Raw genomic sequence first — 21657 nt, forward strand, 5'->3', positions numbered from 1 at the left:
ATCTCTTAAAAAGAACAAAAATAGCTAATTTGCTCTCCAGTGTAAGCAAATCACGCCACCTAAGATGTTATCACCCAATAAGCCAGTGAAATTCATATTCCACAAATGATATTCTCATCAATCTGTTTCTCTTCTTTTTCTTCCCCTCTTTTGAGTCTTTTCTAATCATATCCCTCCCTCCTTGCTAGCAGTTGGAGCTAAAGATGAATATCTTGGGTAATGGGAATTTTTCAGCTTAGCAGATTTCATGAGCAAAATGGTTAGCACCCTCATTTGGGATTATTCTCTCTGCACAGAGCAACAAGCATCAGCAGCCAAGTTCTAGGCGCCAGGAGTACAATGAGCAGCATTCCCCAGCTCAAACACCACCTCCGAGTGGAACGTCTCTGTTTCACTTATAGGATTAAAGCTTTGATCAAAATGAACCATAGAGCCAATTTGTCATCATATTTTAATATATACTCGAAGCCACAGGGTTTGGCTTGGTCTTGTTTTGTTGTCTACCTTTAAACTATTTTACCCATATTACTCTTTCTCCTCATGATAAGGAACTGAGTAAGGAATCAAATGCAAACTTGATGTCTGCTGAAACTGTGGGAAGGAGGCACTTGAGGGTCATCATTTTGGGTAAAAGTGTCTGGTTGACATAAAAAATTGTGTTTTAAGAAGCAGTGATCAAGGGATCAGAAATATTTTTGTAACATATACTTATCATTGCTCAATTCAGATATACTCTATATAATGATTCTAAAAAGCTATTTCCTTCGTATTTTAAAACTTTAAATACTGTTTTATTGTTATCAGCTTGAATTTCACGATTTCCATCATTTGACCACAATACGTATTTCTAAAAGCCCAAAAAAGAAAAAAAATAACAAGACGTGGTCATTAATACTGGACCAACTTTACAATATCCATGTTATATACATGATTTAGACCCCTTGGGGCAGATCCCCTGCATATCCATCAAGAGATTTCCTTTTTATTTTGTGTAAACTTTTGTATGTTAACTGCACTTTGTTGAGGAAATGTTCCTTGGTCTTTGTCAGAATCTCAGGAATAAAAGAAAGTGTCCTGAAGAGTTTTTCTACCTCTTAGTAGGGAGAGAAAGTGATCCCACTTATTTATTTTATTAGGCATAAATTGAAACCAATTTCATTTCAACTTTACTTTGTAAAGTAACACTTACCAGAAAACCAATTTCTGTTCTTGTAAAATATACAAACAACTAGTGAAAATTCAGAGTACCAGTAAGGATCCTAGTGAAAGCTACCTTGTGTTTATTATCTATAATGTGGAAAAAGTTATTATCCACAGAAGTGTTATGTTACATTCTGTGGTCAGGCATCAAACAAGGAAGAAATAAACATGATTCTTCACTGTTTCATCACGGATATGCGCTTTGCTCAAAATGTATTAAAGGGGAGTATTTTCATCATGCTATTACTGAATAATTAAATTAGGCCAATGTTCTGTGGATGTGGAATAATGTAATTTACTATGTTGAATGATTAGCCAATCAGATTTCTCTCATTTTCTAAGGCAATGGATTGACTAAAATGTGACCATAAACAAAATAGATTTTATTAGGCATAATCTACTTTGTAAACAAATGAAATTAATTCTTTGCCTGACCTAAAGCTTTGAAAATGAAAGACCAAAATTGAACACATGCTTCCAATTTTGATTCTGTTACTAAGATGACACTTAATATAAAAGTTACAATTTAACTTCCCCTCAAGTATTCCATACTTGATACTAAATGACTCTTAGAAATATGTTCATCAACAGATGGGAGCCACTTATGGCCTCATAAACTCCAAAGCAAGTGAAATTATCTCAGCAAAATAGAAAGATTACAAGAAAGCCTCATCTGGTTATCTCAGAGATGATTAATGCACTGCATATTGGCTCAATGGTGCAATGAATATTGACAGATAATCACCCTTCCTCATACAAAAGAAATACGGAGGAGATGAATGCTGCTCCTGTATGTTTTTAATCAATCAATAAGCAATTTTAGTACATGCCCTCTGCTTGGAGCTGAGCTCGGTGTGACAAGATGTGGAGGAAAGTGCCAGCACAGACCCTTTTCTGAAGGGATTGTCTATCTTGGAAGAGAAGACGAACATGCCTTCAGTGCCACACAGAATGACACACTATGGTATTGCTTACTTGCTGTTAACTGCACCCACAGAGGTACTGTGGGAATTCGGAGAAGTCAACAATTGGTGAAAAGTGGCCAGAGAAGGATCGTAGAGGACTTGAAACCAAAGTTAGTTAAATTTGATCCAGTGGGAACTCTATGTGCTGGCAGGGAAGTTTTGGGAATTAAAAAATGACCTCAGGAAAATTAGTGTGGAATTTTCTTAAAACCGTAATCTGTATCTTCCGGTTTGCTCTGTCTCCAGTGGTACCAGCCACCAGTCTCTCTCCAGGCTACTCTACTTCCACTCCTACCAGGCCCCCAGTCCATTCTCCACTTGCCCGGGAGAGTGAGCTTTATAAAACGCCAGTCACATCATGTTATTGCCCTTTCTGAAATCTCCAGGGGCTAATCTTATGCTTCTGATGAGACCCAGCATCCTTCCTATGATCTTCACCGTCTGATTTTCCTACAAAATATGGTCCCACCCTTCTCTTTGATTTCATTTTGTGTTCTTGTGCCCTTGTTGCTCATGTGACAACCACATGGGCCCTACCATCTGTCCTTCCACGTGGCCAGGCTCATCCCCACGCGAGGACTCTTTGTGCTCACTGCCCTTGCCTGTAAAGTTTGTCATTCAGATCTCTGCTCCAGTAGCTTCTCCCCAGATAGATCTTCCCTCGCTGTCTATTTCATACAGTCTCTCCATTTCCCACCCCCACTACTCACGCTCTATCACATCACTCTGCTTTAGCATTTGTTTCACACTTAACCACCGTTGAGATTTTTCTTGCTTATTCTTTTGTTTATTTGTTCGTTATCTACCTCCACCCATGAGATCATAAGCACCACGAGAGCAGGACCCAAGGCGTTAAACAGTACACATATTAGATGCTCAACAAATACTTCTCAAATAAATGCCTAGCTTAATTAATTCTGCTGCCAGACAGCGACAGTAGTCTAGGTATGAAAAAAATGTGTGAGTTCTATGTTGATAGTTGAAAGTGGATAGACTTTGAAATTAATGCAAGGCCCCCAGGGTTACTGCAGAAAGGTGATGCTCTCAACAGAAATATGGAAGTCGTGGTTAAAAGCCACATTTTATGAATATATCCTGCATATCACGCATTATGTATTTATTTCATTTATTTTTCACAACTCCATTAGGTAGGCATCATTCTCTGTTTTACAGATGGGAGGCTGAGTCAGCTCCCACCAGGTTGTTCCGTTAGACATCCTATTCCAGTGAGTGAGGTTGATTTAGTAGAAAAGTACTAGTTTGATAGCAGCTGACAATTACAAGTAAAGCAGCATGTATATTCATCCAAAACCTACTCTTGCCACTCACCCTCTCCCTACAGCCTTGGTCCAGGAGCTTTCCTTTAACTAAAGGGGACTGGAGCCCTGGCAGGGGTCGGACAGGCAAACTGACCCTCCCTAAGCCCTTTAGTATCAATACGCCCCTCCTTGCTCAGGATGCTGTGACCCCAGGAATCTCAGTGGATGGATCATGAGTCACAGGTGAGGCAAGAGGGTTTTCTCATTGGACTGATAACTGGTCTAGAAGTGCAGGTCTTGTCTTTGGTGTTCACAGTTGTATCCTGCTCAAATCTATCCACTTCCAGTTACCATACTGGCTATAGACTAGTTACCAGTGGCCTTCAGTGATGGAAGACCCCAAGAAGACCCGGTGTGGAGCCTGAGACCTCCTTCCCCATGTTGAGCACAGTTTTCTCTTGTGAGGGAGTCGGTGGAATCAATAAGCTGTGATATTATTTCTGAGCAAGGCATGCCAAGATGTGTTTGTTCTTTCCAAGGAGCAGATTACAGAGTTGTAGTGAGGACAGGGAGGCGATGATGCCATGTCTGAAGGTCTTTCAGAGAATTATCCTTGCTTGCTTGATGATATCAGTGTCTCTATAAATAAGTTAGACAGAAAATCCTATCCATCAGTGACTGGGGATGAGAGAATTGTGGCTGGATATCTACACCAATCCTGCTCTCCCACTTGACATTGCTGTTCCCAGGGCTCAAGTAGCTTTGGACTAGTAGGTAATGGGTGGTGGAAGAAGCATTTCCCCAGGTATATGTTGATTCCTGGGACTTGGACTCTGCTGCCTAAAGGAAGCAACAGAACAAGTTGGACGACTCCCAGCACCACCACTCACCTTTGCCAGTGTCTCATTTGCATTTACTGAAGCTGGGCTGCAGATGGCAGGTACCTCTCTGTGATCCTCCTGCATCTACTAGGAGCTTATTCTATACCAGCTCTGGGGAGTGAGGTTGTATGGACACCTCCCAGCCTCAAACTAAGGGATGAAGACCAATGCCATTCATACCTGGCCTTGTGAAGAAAGGGGGACCAAAAGGAGAATCCATGGCCAGGGCCGTGGGTACTTCTAGTAGACATTTCAGTGACATCTCAAATCAAGTAGAGTCGTCTTCAGGAGAAAGAATTCCTTTTGGAAATCTCAAAAAACTTCAAAATTTATATTAAGATAATATATTTAAGATAAAGCTGATAAAATTTAATGCATGAAGACAGAAGACCTATGAATATGCACTTTGATTACCACTCTCTTTTGATAGAGATCTGTTCATTCTGATCCCTCCATCTCGTAACTCATTCTACTGCTCCTTGCCTCTCTGTCCTTCTCCTTTGTTGTGAGTTTATATCTTACATTATCCCTTTGTATTCCTCCTCAGACTGAAATCCCAAAAAGAAACCCCCTTCCAACATGGCCTCAGGATCGCCATGGCATGATCTGGTACCTAAGGCACCTCTTGCTTCCCAGGACAGGGCCCAGATAACCCACGGTAGCATTGACGCCTGAGATGCCTGCTGTGGCCTGAGAGTAAAGCTGAGTTGTCAAATATGCAGGCAAGCAAGCCAGAGGGGCTTGCGTGTCACTCAAAGGTGCTGACACAGGCAAATCTGATCTGGGGCTGGCAGATGCTTAGCCAAATAAGACAAATGGAATGTGTTCCTGCCAGCGTCACTGTTGCTCTCACAGCATTGCTGCTCCAGAACTCAAGTGGCTTTGGACTGGTAGGCAATGGATTGGAAAGAAATGGGCTCTTGAGTAGACGCTGCTTCCTGGGACTGAAGCTCATGCCAATGCCCTCACCTCCACCATTGCCTTGATGCAGCTATTCTCTTTAAGGTTGATGTTATTTTTTTTTTCTTTTTGCCAATAATGAGCCAAATCTTTCCATGTTTTCCAGTCTACAACCAGATGGGAGATGAATTAATGGATTTAGTTAGTGACCGTCCACACATCTGTGCAGAGGCTATTGCTCCAAACTTTCTCACTAGTTGCCAGCTGGCCTCCGATAAGCTGCCCTTAAAGCAAGCGCTTATCCCTAATTGGTGTCCAACCTTATTACTTCTTACAGGAATAGGGCCTGGTTGTCTGGTCATTTCAGTATGAAGCTGGGAAGGCAGGCCTTCTGGACGAGATGCCCAATGTCAAGTGAGAGAAGGAAGGAAGGCACAGAGACAGGATACGTTGACATTTTGGAGAAAACCTACTATATGGCAGACACTGTACTAGGTACTTTGAAACTGCATTTATCTAATGTATTCTCAAAAAAGACTCCTTTTTTCCTGCCACCAGAGTGTCAGAATCAGAGGGATGAGATTTTAGGATGGACTTAGGTAAATGGATTCAAAGAGACTTTTTTGTTCAAAGTTGGTTCTAGGCCATAGGACTGCCTGCTCCAGGCAAGAGAATTCTTACAAATCTATATAGTCTAGTTGGGCTCAAAAGGATGAGATTCCATCCAGTCATAAGGAGTTCTTTTCTCAACCTTATTTTATACATATATACACAGACTCACACTGTGAACATTTCCAAAGGGCAAGCAGCACTTCCAAGGAGCAAGGTGTTTGGGATCCTGGATGGCAGCCCATGCCATCGTTTCCATTTCAACATGTCCAAGAACAAATATTAGGATTCTCACTTTAAAAATGGGGAAACAGAACCAGAATGTTAATTGACTTCCTGTAAGAACACTGGCTGTGCCTTTGTAATATCCTCTTGTCTCTTAATATTTCCTTGCATTTTGGCCAGACTTCCAGCTGCCTGCCAACACCTGTAACTAACTGCCTGAAGGAGTTTACCCTGGCCTCCTGTACAGCAGGCTAGAATTACCAGACCTCTTCCCTGTAGGAGCCTCAACCATGGCTGATGGGATTTGGTGAGATAACTCTGGAACTCTGAAAGTTCCCCAGTGGAACTGAGATCCAGTTCCTACTGTGCTAACTTTCTTTAAAATTCACCCTATTCTCTCTGCCTTCTCTTCCCTACCTTACTGCCCTATTCTTCTACAATTATCAGCTAGAATCACCCCAAATTAGCAACTTGCACTCACATCTTTGACCCAAGGTCTGCTTCTAGGGAAACGCAAATAAAGACACTGCCCTGAAGCCACCCAACTAATTGGTGGAGAGCCTGCTTGATCTGACTTAAAATTAAATGTTCTTTATACTTTGTGGATCCACCCAGCCATGTTCCCGGCCTCACAACAACTTTCTTCTCTCTTGCACTTACCTTTCCATCCCATGGAAGCATTCCAGCCCCCTCCTCCACTATCAGTCCAGGTATCTGACCCTCCCTGGCCCCTGGTCCACCCTGAGTGGGTCCCCAATTCCAGTATCGCCTCATGGACTCATTCCCCTTGCTTACTAATCCATATCTATGATACCACAGAAAGAGAAGAAGAAAGAAAGAAAAAAGAAAAGAAAAGAAAAGAAAAGAAAGAAAAGAACAGAAAGAAAGAAAAAGAAAGAAGAAAGAGAAAAAAAGAATAAAGAGAAGAAGAAAGAATAAGAAGAAAAGAAAACAACCGAAGATACCTGCGCCAGAAACCACAAATCGAAAATAAGGAGAACTCCTAGAAGAAGAAAGAAGAACAAAGAAGAAAGAAATCCCAGACAGACTCCGAGCCCAAAAACAAAGGAGAGAAATAACCACCTCTCAGAAGCCCACTCAGCCGATTCCCTACACCCTAAAGTCATGAGTTAATTAATTCAGGAAGAAGGAATTAATTGAGAAGTACAGGAAGAAGGAAACTTTACAAATAGACATTCCAACCCAGGGCAGCAGGCCCCCTCTTCCCCATTATACTCCTGAAAACCAGAACAAGAGCTGTCCAGCAACTGTTTGTCTAGAAGGTGTCAGGATCAAGGTTGCCTCCTCCATGTCCCTCCCAGAACCTTCTCAGATATACACACTCTTATTGTTGTTCATCTTCATTATAAGGGGATGAGAAGCTGGGTGACAATTACTAATTTTAGAAAACTAAACATCCACTTGGAGATATTAAAGAGCCCTATTCCACATTTATTAGAAATCTACATTTCTAAAAAAAAAAAAAAAGAAATCTACATTTCTGGTGAAATATCAAAGTCTTTGCAGTGCAACATCCACTTACTCTGCTTCTTGTACTGTAAATATCATTGACTGTTTTTGTCACTCTCACCCTAAGCCAACCTCAGCAATAACATTGTGAGGATCAAACATTCTGAATGGATTTCACATTACCACGTTGCAGCTCCTCATTAAAGCTTCGAGTTTCTTTAAAAAGCAAAGTGTTCTGCTCATTCTTCTAGGATGGACATAGAGAACTGGACTGTGTTCCTGACTCCTCCACCACAGGGTGACCGTGGACAAATTATTCCACGCGTATTTTTATTGATCCATAAATTTGAAAACAATAGCCTCATTTTCTCAAGAAAACTTAGAAGAAAGATAAAATGATAAATCTATAAAAGCACAATGGACTCCTCTGAGCACAGTGGCCAGAAGTCTTATCTGCTTCCATCCATTGAGGTCATGTTTCTTTTGGGCCCCTGACGGTTTTGCCCAACCAGAGAACACCTCTATTGTCAGTGGAAACCTCCCCCATCATGTTGACATTGTGCTTGCATTTTACATTTATTTGGCTTTAAGGGAAAAAAAAGAAAGAGAGGGATTACATCCAAAATTGAAAGAACTGGCAAAGGAAATTATAGTGTCAATTCTTGCAACCGAGGTGACTCTAGAAATAGCTTGTTGGATCAACCTGAATAGCCTCACTACTGAAACTGTTGTTTTGTGTTCGAGCAGCTTAAATGATTTGGAGGTGGCTGCTGAGAGAGAACTAAAAATCAGTAGTTTCTCTCTTTACTCCCTAGCTCAAAGTATTATTATTCCTTCCTGTGACTGTAAGTGTGCTTCCTTTTCTTCTGCCTTCTTTCATTGTCTTTACCACCACTCCCATTGAATTTGTTTCTTTTCCCATTTCCATCTCTCAGTTGTCATCTGCCTTCTTTCTTCCTCTCAGCTTTATCCCCCTTGAGCAATCATCCTAGACTCAGCATTGTTGTGTTTTGAGTGAGAAGAGAAGATTTAAAAAGCAGAGGGAAAGCAGTCTTCACCTAGAAAATGCTTGTCACATAGACAAGAATGCTCATAAATATTTAAGGAATAAATCAACTAAAATACCTAATACTTCTAGAGAACATACTTTGTATTGCTCACTCTCCACACACTTCCTATAATTCAACTCTGCTGCAAGGTAGATGCTATTATTATCCCCATTTTAGAGACAGGAAGGCTGGAGCTTAGAACTAAAATAGGTTAGCCGAGGTTACTCTGGTAGAAAATGAAAGAAAGGGTCACAAAACCAGGTCCCCATGACTGAAAAATCGCAGTTCTCCACTACCATACTCTCTTGTGACAGACATATGCTTTATGCTTTACTTACATCAATGCATTAAATGGGCATTGAACAGGGAGTAGATTGCTAGATGTTCGCCGCTGAAAAAAAGCCACAAATGAGTAAGATTGGAAGCACAGCATTAGCAATCCCTGTGTTAACTTGGGCCAGTTCTCTAAACTCGCTGAGCTTCCAGTCTTTCATCTGTAAAATGAACATAACCCATATCTTGTTTTGGGGGTTGATGCAGTGGTTAAATTGGCTTGCTCCATTCCCCTGGCCCTTTAACTAGGCAAACAAAATGAAGAAGAATATTCTAGATAGAGGAAGTAAGTCACGGACCAGGAGAAGGAAATGATTTTGCACAGCGCACACTTTCTCCAGGGAACCTTCCCTGCCCTCCAAGCTGGGATTAAACGCTCCTTTCTTGTACACCTTCTTCCTGTCTTGTCACCTGCCATAAGTGCGGTAGTTCTTGGTTTTCTTTCCTGTATCTCCCTCCCCTCCCCTGCTCCTGAGGCTGCCCCATAAGAGCAGAGACCAACTATGACTTGCTGGCAATACCTCCAAGATGCAGCCCAGTGCCTGGCACATAGTAAGCGTTCAGGACACATTTGTTCAATGAGTAACTGAAGATGGAAGAAGAAGGCATGAGAATGGAGGAGACGGGGCTGATGGGTTGGATATTAGGACTGTATGTTCACACTCCTCCCCCAGTGCTGTCCCAGTGACTTGGGGAAATGCAGTGGGTCTTTACCCCTCCCATAACTACGCAATCAGCTTCTGGAGCCTTTGGCTTAAGATTTGAGAGGAACAGCAGTGGCACAGAGGGACCAAGCAGAGACACACTGGTTTGCATCCTCAAAAAGGATCGGCTTTCAAGCATCCCACACCCTGCCCTCATCACCCTTATTAACCACTAGAATTAACTAGGTCTTCATGATGGTATGAAGAAGTCTAACTGCACTCATACTTAGATTGAGGACAAATTGCAAAAGATATATTACTAACAGTAATATTATATAATTAAACTAGAAAAATGTCAAAACTCAATGATAGGAAGGGGCACATCTAATCCCCAATATTTTCATCATCAGATTTATCTGTTAATGGCCCACAGAGTTCCCCCCACAACAGACACAGGCTCTGTAGACACTCTGAATTCAGGGAAAAAATTGGGCTCATGAAATATCCCTTTTTCTGAAGCTGTGTGCCTTATACACTTAATGTTTCTGAGGCTCCATTTCTTATCTGTAAAAAGGAAATAGAAGATTATCCTAGCAATATATGATGGTGTGCTACAGGTCTGGTATGTGGCAGGTGCTCAAACTCAGCAGATGCTGTGATCATCGTGGCAGCTTTAAGTAACACCATCAAGACCTATACATTCAGCTCGCACCCCTGCCCCCCACCAGCCAATAGCTTCCAAATCTGTACACCTAGCTTTGGAGTCCTAATACTGACACCCCTCTCTCTCAAGGGCACCTCAAACTCCAAAGGTCTGAAACTGAATATGGTGAATACCCACACCCACCCCATAGCTTCCCATAATATCTACTACTCCTCTTTCCCCTCTGTGGGAAATGGGGCGGCATCCCTTATTGTTTTTTTGTTTTGTTTTGTTTTGTTTGTTTTGTTTTTTTGCCTCCACTCTTCTACTCCTCCAGTCTGATCAATTTCCTAAATTTACCTCAAATAATTCCCTTTTTCTGCATTCTTACTTCATAGTCTGGGTTCCTCTCCTAAGAATTCCACTTGCCGCCAGCTGTACCTCCCTGTCGCTACTAGAATGTTCATTCTCAGTCCCTGCCTTATGGAAAATCCCTGTCATTTACAATGTAAAGTCTAGACTTTTTATATGGGCATGAGGAGTCAATCTCAAACCTACTACCCTCTCCCTTTAACTGCATCTGGTCCCTCAAGTGTCTGCTCATTGCCAGCTTATATAGTCTTTACCCCACCCCCACCCACCCTGGCTTGTTGACCTACCAACTCCCAGTATCCTCCCAGATTCATCCCAGGTGGCATTTCTCTGTGTGATTTACCTCAAAAACTGTCTTCAGAAAAACTAAATACTCTGGTCTCTGTTCCCCAATACCCTATGTATCCTTTCATTATGGCAATTATCACATTTTTTTTCATAAACTGCTTACTTTTATCAATCCAATTAAACTTTGGCTTCTACAAGGGACTGTACAATTTATCTATTTTGTCTTTGTTTATACAATGCCAAACACAGCATATAATAGTAGTTCAATATATGTGTGATGAATGAATGATCAAAGTCCTTGAGATACCTAATAGCATAATAGCTGATAAAGTCTTACAGAAGTATAATACTTATCAACTGCATAAAACCAATGTAAGTTAACTGCCTGAATAAAGGGAAGTACGGGAATGATGTTGCTCTTTACCTCAATTAAATTTAAAACATATGTTTACTCAAGAGACTATTCTAGATGCTAGTGGAGGTTCCATAGATTTATAACACTGTGCATTGTCCTTTAATATTTAAAATAAATGGGAGAGGTAGTCACCTGAGCAACTAACCATAACAACTAACCAGGGTAAAATAAAAGGTGCTCAACAAAAGACTTAATACTCAAGTCAGGTCAGACTTGTCCTTATACCCTGCTGTCCCAGGCTCTACTAGCATGCTGCTGAGCCTTTGCCACTGTGGTAGTAGATTAGTCAGTTGTGTAATTTTTGCTATAAGAATATCAGCTCCCTATGGGCAAGGATCACATTTGTCTTATCCAGCCCACCATCCTTGGCATCTGGCTCTGTGTCTATTGTGTGGTAACAAGTCTTTCAAGTTTACTGCAGAGTTCATGAATAGTCCACAGTGTTTTTTTCCCCATTGGATTTCTTTTAATACTCATTTTTTCATCTGTAGTAATCTATCTTTTAACTAAATTGGCAAACATATCCATTCTTCAAAGGTATTTATGGAAAACTATAGCTTTCCGCCTTCATGTACAATTTAGCTGTAGTTAAAAGAGTTTCCCCAATTAGAAAACCAAATCACAATGTGAGCTGGAATAAAATCTCTTTTTTCAGGTGGTACAGGCTAAATACTAACGTTGTTTTGAAAAGAGCAGAATCCCTTGCTGGAGTCGTGGGTAGTGTTCGAGGGAAGAACAGGATTTTCTATCAGTCTAGGAGATTTGGAAAGTCCCAAGCAAGGGGGAGAACATGAGTGGAGAGTGGTGAGAGCCCGATGGAAGCAAGCAGAAGACAGTATGTGTCAAGACAGGAGCGGAGCACAAAGTGACAAGCCCAGTGGTGACAGGCTACCGATGCCAGCTAAGGGATCCGAACTTGGGTTTATATATAGTTGAGCCAGTTCCAGATTTTAAGGGATGAAAAGTAAAATGTTTTAGGAAGACTTATTTGGCAATAATTTTCAGGGAGCCCAATTAGTAGGGTACTAAAGAACATCCAATTAAGAGATAATAAATTTTAAAAAATTTTAAAAGACATTATGAGATGTAAATTAACCAATTTACTTTCTGATTGTTAAAGCATCTCTTAGATTTTGTGAGTGGGTGGCCAGAATGTAATAGAGCCATTTCAGAAATAGAAAAAAGCGCAGGAGGAGCCACTTTGAGAAGGAACAGGATACGTTTGGCTTTATAGACATTTGTTTTGGGGACAAGCAGAACAAGTTGTCCTGAGGGAAAATGGCAATGTAAGAGTCTACTCTTTTTATTACTGTTGTTATTGTTATCGGCATTATGATGATGGTGGTGGAAATTCATTTGTATAAGCCTCAAATTTAAAATAACATCATCTCATAGCCAAATTATGGAAGTGCCCAAGCATCCATCGATAGATGAATGGATAAAGATGAGGCTTTATACACACACACAGAAGAATATTATTCAGCCATAAAAAAGAATGAAATCTTGCCATTTGTAACTACATGTATAGATGTAGAGAGTATAATACTAAGTGAAATAAGTCAGAAAAAGACAAATACCCTATGATTTCACTCATATGTGGAATTTAAGAAACAGAACAAATGAACAAAGGGGAAAAAAGAGAGAAACCAAACGATGGATTCTTAACTCCAGAGAACACACTAATGGTTACCAGAGGTGGGTGGGGGATGGATGAAATATGTGATGGGGGTTAAGAGTACACTTAACATGATAAGCACTGAGTAATTTATAGAATTGTGAAATCACTATACTATACACTGAAACTCATGTAACACTATATGTTAACTGTATTGGAATTAAAATTTAAAAATTTAATAAAAATATTGATTTAAAAAAAGATAAAAGACCATTAATCTCGATTTTAGTAATGCAAACCCCTCAGGCCTGGAAAGCCTTTTCTGTAAATTGAGGGAAATGGATTGGAGATGGGGGTAGGGAAGGAGGCCACCACACCCTAATAATGGTTTTTATAAGGTGAGTGATGGTGAGATAAGGGGTGCTAAGAGAAGGTCAAGTGGCCATCCAACAAAAAGCCTCCTGAGATGTCGTTACTTACAATTAACCCTTTGTCCACCCCTTGATTTAGTCAGAGCTGAGAAAACTAAACTAACAGGAGACTGAAATTTCATTTATGAACAATGAACCTATCCCTCATGCAGTTAACTCTCTAGCCAAACTAGTCATTAGAAAGTAACTTGGGGAACATGGATTTCCATGTGGTCTGTGTGAGGGTTGCTGTGACATCCCGCCCGCAGCACACTATTTGTCTACTCACTACACTATTCACACCCACCAGATGTGATGTCTTTCTCTCCTGGATGATCTGAGATGAACTCTTTTTTTTTTTTTTTAACTTTAATTTGCAATACTGTAGTTGAGTGGTTCCTCAAATGCCATTACTGCCTGCAGAATGCCTGGGGAGCTGGTTTAAGTTAGAGACCGGAGCCCCACCCCCAAAGATTCAGTGAGGCTGAGAAGCAGACTGCTAGCAAAGCCTCCCAATGGTCCCAGGAAGCAGGGAGTGACTTTCAACCAATCTGATTCGGCAGGCAGGTGAGGCTGCAAGCCCTCCACGCCTACCTTAGCGTGAACAGCTCTACAGGTACCTATTTTATTTGTGTTCTCTTCTGCCAAAGATTTGTTTGAGTACAGATTTTCAGCACCTTGACAAAAGTATTTATCTAACTTACCTTGACTTTTCGATTAACACTTTTTGTTAACAAGGTTATAAAACAATTATTTGGAATTTCCCATGGCTTTTTCTATATGAAACCTGGCTGGCCCCCAAGACTCTGCTTACCTTGTACCTTCTCAAGTAGATACAACTTCATTTCCTTCCAAACAATTGTTTGGAAGCCCATCACTAAGGTAAAACCACATTTACTGCAAGAAATAAAGCAAAAGAAACTTCTATTTTTTGTGAAAATCTTTTTCCTCAGTCATTGCTCTCCAATATAAGTGAAAATTTAAATTTCTGAATACCGTATTGTCCAAGGCACTCCCTGATTTTTTAAATGTGGAGCAGTCATTGAAAAGAAACTGAATTTCTCCTTCCACCTAGTATTTCAAGAAAATCTAAAATACCCCAAATAAAAATTATTTGTATTTTAAAGTGACTGTGCATGTACAACTCTGATTTTGTGTACACAAGGAGGATGTCTTGGTTAAGTGCAAGGAGTCATCATACATGCACTGTTTTTCCTATTTGGAATGACAAGCTGACACTAGTCTCTCTGATTTAAAAAAAAAAAAAAAGAAGAAATCGTAATCATGATACAATAAGATAGAACCACTATCAATGTCTAGGAGGAGTTTTAAAAGACCATAAGCTGGCATTGGCAAGATCACCGTGGTAGGCTTTGTTGTAAATTTATTTATTATTTAATTAAATATGGTATAAAGGCTGGTGGGAGTATAATATAATTGTGTAAATAAATCCTGTTAATAGAGAAATGTACGGATTTGTTTTGTACCGTATCTTGAAACTAGTGAAATAAAGAATCCACCTCTGGTTTTAAAAAGTCACATTTGGTCATTCAACAATTATTTATTGATCATTTTCCATGTGTCAGGCAACATGCTAGGTACCAAAGATCCAACAGAGAACAAAAAAAAGATAAGTTCCCTGCAGTCATATTCTAGTGCAAAAGAGGTGGGAATAGGGGCAGACAGCATAAAAGTAAGTAAATGAAATCATTTCCCATCGCAATAAGTGCAATGAGGAAAATATGCAGCATTCTTATTCGGGAACCTTATATGGGAGAGAACCTCAAAGGGGAGCATAATTTAGAGATGGTAGACAGGGAACACCTCCCTACAGAGGTGACTTCCTAAGAGAGAATAGAAGAACCAGGCGTGCTGGCTGCTAAAAGCTCCAGTAACATAGTGAGAAGTGGTCAAAGAATTGCAAAACTGTAAGTAGCAATGAGCCGCCAGGTTAGAGGATGGTTGGCAGAGAGATGATGGAGGTGGCGCAGGCTGTGGTGATGTCAATGTCTATGTGCAATAAAGAACACTTCTTTTAAAAGCGAGGTGGTCAAGGGGCTGAGAGTTTATTAGGTGTCAGAGTCACCACACTCAATGACAAGAAGGGGGATGAGAACCAAAGTCTAAGCTAGGAGCTAAAGTCTTCAGTGCATGAAGTGAAAAGATCATGGGTAAAGGCAGGCAACAGCGTAAGGAGGAGGAAAGGAAGTTCAGCAGGACACATGTACTTCACAGAAGCAGGAGCTTTTGCCAGGGGACATGTCCTGGAAGCAGCAGTGAGGTACAAGGAATTAGTTCCTTGTCTTCTGGCCTGAGGGACAAGTGGTTCAAGGAAATAAAGTTGTATCTACTTGAGAAGGTACAAGGTAAGCAGAGTCTTGGGGGCCAGCCAGGTTTCATGTAGAAAAAAGCCATGGGAAACAAACATTCCAGAAGTCTCTGGAGATTAAAAGGGATTTTGATGACCACATTCAGAAGGTCCAGAGAGCACAGTGGAAGGCTGATTTCGTTTTTATTCTTGTCAGTGGGGCAGGGAGAGAACTAATTAGGGTACATGTAGAGACACACAAATTATAGTCTGGATAATAATGCACAGCTGAGGAATCTTGAAATTTACTAGGTCACCAGGATAAAGCATTATTACTACTACTATAAAATAATAATAGCAATTATTATTTTATAGTTGTAGTAATAGAAGTAGCAGCAGAAATATATTGACGGTTTTATTTCAGGCCTGTGCTAAGTACTTCCCATGCAGCCAACCAATAACCCTATGATCTTCCAAAGCTCAAGTCAAATTTCAGAACATCTGTGAAACTTTATGAACTTCGGATCATTCATTAAAGTAAAGATGGATTTAGGGCTTTGAAGTCATCCTGGCAGTCTCTGAGAAGATAGGAGACAAATGGTTTTAGAGTTGAAACTATAAACATTTGGGTGAATGTTAGGGAAGATTTGGGCAGCTGTTTTATGTGGCTACTCAAGGTGGTGTATGGTGATCAGGGGTTACTCATACAATCTTCTTGCACTAGAAAGAAGTGCTCCTCACTCTCACCCCACCCCATATAAAAGCTCAGCCAGTAGGACCATGATGCCTGGAGATAGCTCCCATCCACAGTGCTTTATATCTCTACTCTTTTGCTCAATTTGCTAGGTCCTAATCAATTAGGAAGACCTATTTCCATTTATTCATTCAACAAATATATGAGAGCAGTTACTATAGACTATTGACCATTCTAGACACTGGGAATACAGTGATAACTAGATGGATGGATGGATGGATGGATGGATAGATAGATAGATAGATAGATAGATAGATAGATAGATAGATAGATAGATAGATAGATAATAGGTAGACAGATAAAAGATATCCTCTAGGAAACTTTCCCCACCACTCCCTCCAACACTAGGGTGGTGGTCCCATGCATTATTCCCATAGCACATCATTTATTCATTAGTTTTTTCCAATAACATGCTGAAAATCCTATATGTATATCTCTCGGCCAGTCTTCTCAACCATCCTTTTCAAGTCTGAGTGCTATCATGTGACTTCCCTTCTCAGAGCCCTTCAAAGGCTCCCTCGTTTACCCAGAGTAAAAGCCAAAGTCCTTATAATTTTCATCCCTAAGAGAGGATACCACATTGTAAACCCTGTCTTCTGTGTCTTCTCTTATGCAGTCATTGCAAGAACTGTAGGAAGGATGTAGTCAGATGAACAGTAGATGGTAGGTAGGCTGATTAATCTCACTGACAAGGAAACTTTTCATTCAGTTTTACATAGAAAAGCATCAAGTAAACTTTTCTGGATTCCCTAATCATTCTACATTTGGGAAGGAGGAAAGGTTTCACATGTGAAGGAAATTGTATGATTGTAGTTTTTAAGTTATTATAATTGAATTTTATGAAATAAAACACTTTCCAAAGGAAAAAAAATATCTTTTTGCAAGTGCTTGGAAAACTGAAATGGTCATGGGGATTTTATAATTACCCTTGCTACAATTTTAAATGGTAATTTATTACTTTGAACTCTTCTGGGCTTTATAGAATACTCCAAAAACAACAACGAAAATTTCAATCCAAATACAGCTACATTTTGTATCTACATTCAGTGCACTAACTAAATCAGTGCTTGTAGGTAATACCCTTCTGAATAGTGTAAGAATCATTGACCTACAGGATGATGGAGTACATCCTATTGTCTTACACGCAAAGCCAATATGAAAATTCAGGACATTCTCCTTTCCATCTTGTGGTTGCCTTGTGTGTGTGTGTGTGTGTGTGTGTGTGCACGCATATACACACACACATTTTTGAAGGTTATATAATTGATAATCACAGCTAACAAAGATAGTATGAAAACAATAACTGACTTGTTATGATCAAAGACTCAAATCAATACTCATAGTTTTATCCCAATAATACTCAGATAATTTACATGAGAAAATTTATTAATGTAATGCAGCACATTAACATCAAATGAATGATAACATGTAAGTAACCCAAATATATATAAAATGTGAAACTTTAATTCAGAATGATGCATGGATGCCATTTTTCATTGTTATATTTTCTCTGAAGAAACTTACTACAAAATATATGTTCAACATGGTCTGCTAAATTGTTTTGGCAGCTTACAAAAAATGTGCTCTCCTTGAGAGTATTCTAAAATGATCTAAACATCTAAAATGTTAAGATTCTTGTACATCCTCATTTGTAAATATGCTTTCAACATTTCTCCTCCATTTTAACAGGACCCCAAGTTCCACTTAACTGAGGATCCCAAGGAAGAAAAAGAAAATCTTCAGCTCAACTCAGAGAGCCCACCTGGGGTCTTAAGGCAGACCAGCCACTCACAAGGAGATCAAGCTTTGGGTAAGATCACAGGGCCACCAACAATTAAGCTGATTGAAAGACATCAAGGAACTAGGACTGTTTTTAAGAAGTTCAGAGAAATGAAGTGGCCATTGGACATTCACCCTTTAAACAAAAGTTTAGTCAAAGACAACAAATGGAAGGAAACAGATGTGGCCCAGGAGACACGCAGGTCTTTCCTTCAGGAGTTTTGCAAGAAATATGGTGGGGTGAGTCGTCCTCAATCACATCTTTTTCATATGGTATCCAGGATCTATGTGGAAGATAAACACAAAATCTTATATTGTGAAGTACCCAAGGCTGGCTGCTCCAACTGGAAGAGAATTCTGATGGTACTAAGTGGGTTGGCTTCCTCTGCATACAATATCTCCCATGATGCTGTTCACTACGGGAAGCATTTGAAAAAACTAGATAGCTTTGACTTAAAAGGGATATATACTCGTTTGAATACCTACACCAAAGCTGTTTTTGTTCGTGATCCCATGGAAAGATTAGTGTCGGCATTTAGGGACAAATTTGAACACCCCAATAGCTACTACCATCCGGTATTTGGGAAGGCAATTATAAAGAAATATCGGCCAAATGCCTGTGAAGAAGCATTAAATAATGGATCTGGAGTCAAATTCAAAGAGTTTGTCCACTATTTGCTGGATTCCCACCGTCCAGTAGGAATGGACATTCACTGGGAAAAGGTCAGCAAACTCTGCTATCCTTGTTTGATCAACTATGACTTTGTAGGGAAATTCGAAACTTTGGAAGAAGATGCCAATTACTTTTTACAGCTTGTTGGCGCTCCGAAAGAGCTGAAATTTCCAAACTTTAAGGATAGGCACTCTTCTGATGAAAGAACCAATGCTCAGGTTGTGAGACAATATTTAAAGGATCTGACTAGAACTGAGAGACAATTAATCTATGACTTTTATTACTTGGACTATTTGATGTTTAATTATACAACTCCATTTTTGTAGTTTGCATTCATTTTCTAAAACCCTGTATTTACTCCATGATGATGGCCTCAAATCAGCTAACTGTAATTTTACTACAACTCTCTGTATGAGAGAGAATTTGACTAAGTGCAGTTGTCTTGATTTAATGAAGATTTTTACCAAATAGTATGACACCAATTGGCACAAAGTTATAGGAAAATGTACAGTAAGAGACATGTAAACAACTTGACTTGCTCTAAAATGTTTGGGAAATAGCTGCTTTTGCATTATGGATTATATTATAGAAGCAATAACCTAGCCAGCTGCTACATTAGCTTCAACAGCCTCTTGCAATGATAGGAAAAGGGATCGAAAATAGCATGAGTATATGTCCACATCCTGGAATTTGTTGTCTAAAGTGCATGGATATATTTTTAGCAGTCTGTGACATACCACTCGAAACATTAGAGAGTTTTCTTACACCCTGGAAATCTTTCTATCGACTGCAATGATAAATCAATTTTGAAATAATATTTTGGACCTGGGCATTTAACTTTAGATTGGAAGGCATTATGTGATTTACAATATGAGAATATAGCAGAAAAACCAGCTGAGGCTATGGCTTTTTATATTCAACAGCCAATAAAAAATGCACAACATGCTAAGATCAAAGCAACAAAAACAACATTCCTCTTCCAGAAAAACTTAAGGGAATTGATCCTGTTTTCTTTTGAGCCCTCTGTGCAGAGACAAAATGAACATAACCACTAAAGGTCTTCACTTCTGAAGCAGGCAGTTGAGAAGTTTAAGCCTCTTCAGATATAAATGTGCTCCTAATTCTGGTTTAATTGGGCAGGGGGGAAATTGTTTCAGGATGGAATAATCATCAAAAACAAAAGTTGCCACTCTGAATATAGGCCTCAAACAATAACAAAGTTTTATAAGAATATTATTTGAATCAAAGCATCATGTGCATAGCTTTCTACGTGAAATGTACTCTAAGAATAGCTTTTGTTTCCAGTCTAATTACTAAGCTTGGGAATGACTTTTTAAGAACTCGTATACTACTTCAAATATAAGTTATATTCTAGAGAGTAAATAAAACAAGAGCCCCTAGAAACATTTTTAATAGGCGCATGCATAAACAAATTAAAATAGTTTCTTTTTAAGTTTAAATATACTAACAGAGTCAGGTACCATTGCATTCAAATATTAAATCAAAGTTTTTGGAAACTAGGACCATGTGTCACTCCTATCAAAAATTGTAATGCACTTTGGAAATTTTTTCCAACGGACCCTAAATTTGAAGACATTTTGATGGGGAACTTATTTTAATTGGTTGACTATTACTTTGAGTTAAGAAAACCACATGTCTTTCAAAACTTGTTTAAACGCCACTCTCAAACATGTTCCTCTTCCCAAATGATCATCTCTTCTCGTCAGTAAATATTCAGTAACATCTCTCAGAAAAGTAGGTATTAATATTTAAATATTAATAGACCAAGATAGTTACAGTTGTTCTTATTTCATTCTGATTTTCCATTTCATGGTTGAGTATTCATGAATTGCTTCACTCTACACGTGCCTGCCTTGTCCCATCTGTGTCTCCCAAAGAGTACATAACTACAGCAGGTTCCCAGATCATAAGTAGTAAACCTTCTAAACCAACCTTTTACTACTTTCCACTCCATTTACTCTTGCCTCTAGACCATACACTTAAGCTGTGCTCTCTGTTTTTAAGGAGTTTTACTCTAGTATAATCTAAATCGTGTCATTTAAATTTTGCTGTACCATGTAAAGTGAATTCCTTGTAACTTGGAGACATTGAAATTATCTTTTTATAGAGGAAGAGAGGGAATAGAAACTATGCCAAGAAGCCTGAAATTTTCTTCCTAGACTGAAACACACACACACACACACACACACACACACACAAACTAGTTTTAGATGGAATCTGCTATAAAGTATACAAGCAATTTTCTCAACACTATTCCTACTTATAAAGAACAAAAAAAAAAAAAAAAAAAACCTTTTCATCACTTTGGAAGAAAAAAATGGAAACTAGTGTCCTATCTCTCTCTTATTAGCATTTCTTTTTTTTTTAATTTTATTTATTTATTCATGAGAGACACACAGAGCGAGAGGCAGACACAGGCAGAGAGAGAAGCAGGCTCCATGCAAGAAGCCTGATGTGAGACTCGATCCTGGATCCCAGGATCGGTATACCCTGAGCCAAAGGCAGACGCTCAACCGCTGAGCAGACGCTCAACCGCTAAGCCAGGTGTCCCTCTTATTAGCATTTTTAATGAACTTGAGAGGATGGAATATATATGAGATATATATATACACACAAAAATAAACATGTATATACACAAACATGTATGTATATGTATGTACACCCACACAAATATCTATAATGCTATTTGGCACTGGTGGGAGAGAAGAGGGCTGATGCTCTCTATTAAAGCTGTTCTATGCCTTTCACTGTATATTCTTTCCTTTGCACTGTGCCTGTGTAACCAGAGGTGGTCCTTCAGTCATTGTGTTCCTAAAAAACTCCAGTACCAGCAGCCTTGTGTGG

The 21657-nt window shown here is 39.5% G+C and overlaps 1 protein-coding gene and 1 long non-coding RNA gene across 5 annotated transcripts in view; one reads left to right on the forward strand and one right to left on the reverse strand.

Moving 5' to 3' along the window:
* CHST9 (carbohydrate sulfotransferase 9) overlaps positions 1-21131 on the forward strand; it is a 234385-nt gene extending 213254 nt beyond the window's left edge. For all 3 annotated transcript variants that reach the window (XM_038543614.1, XM_038543613.1, XM_038543615.1), the window contains one exon: positions 18030-21131. In XM_038543614.1, the coding sequence (XP_038399542.1) occupies positions 18030-19118 (1089 nt within the window). In that variant the 3' untranslated portion in view covers positions 19119-21131. The remainder of the gene's footprint in view (positions 1-18029) is intronic.
* On the reverse strand, positions 3214-8949 carry LOC111096788. 2 transcript variants are annotated; one of them, XR_005362542.1, is made up of 4 exons: positions 8897-8949; positions 5987-6108; positions 4486-4625; positions 3214-4063 (listed from the first exon to the last, which is right to left on the reverse strand). It is a non-coding gene; the product is annotated as an uncharacterized LOC111096788 (long non-coding RNA). The 2 variants fall into 2 exon arrangements; XR_005362541.1 differs by lacking the exon at positions 8897-8949 and having other exon boundaries at positions 5987-6828.
* Positions 21132-21657: the final 526 nt, after the last annotated feature.

The sequence above is a fragment of the Canis lupus genome, chromosome 7 (genome assembly GCF_011100685.1).
Source record: "Canis lupus familiaris isolate Mischka breed German Shepherd chromosome 7, alternate assembly UU_Cfam_GSD_1.0, whole genome shotgun sequence".
Classification (NCBI taxonomy): domain Eukaryota; kingdom Metazoa; phylum Chordata; class Mammalia; order Carnivora; family Canidae; genus Canis; species Canis lupus.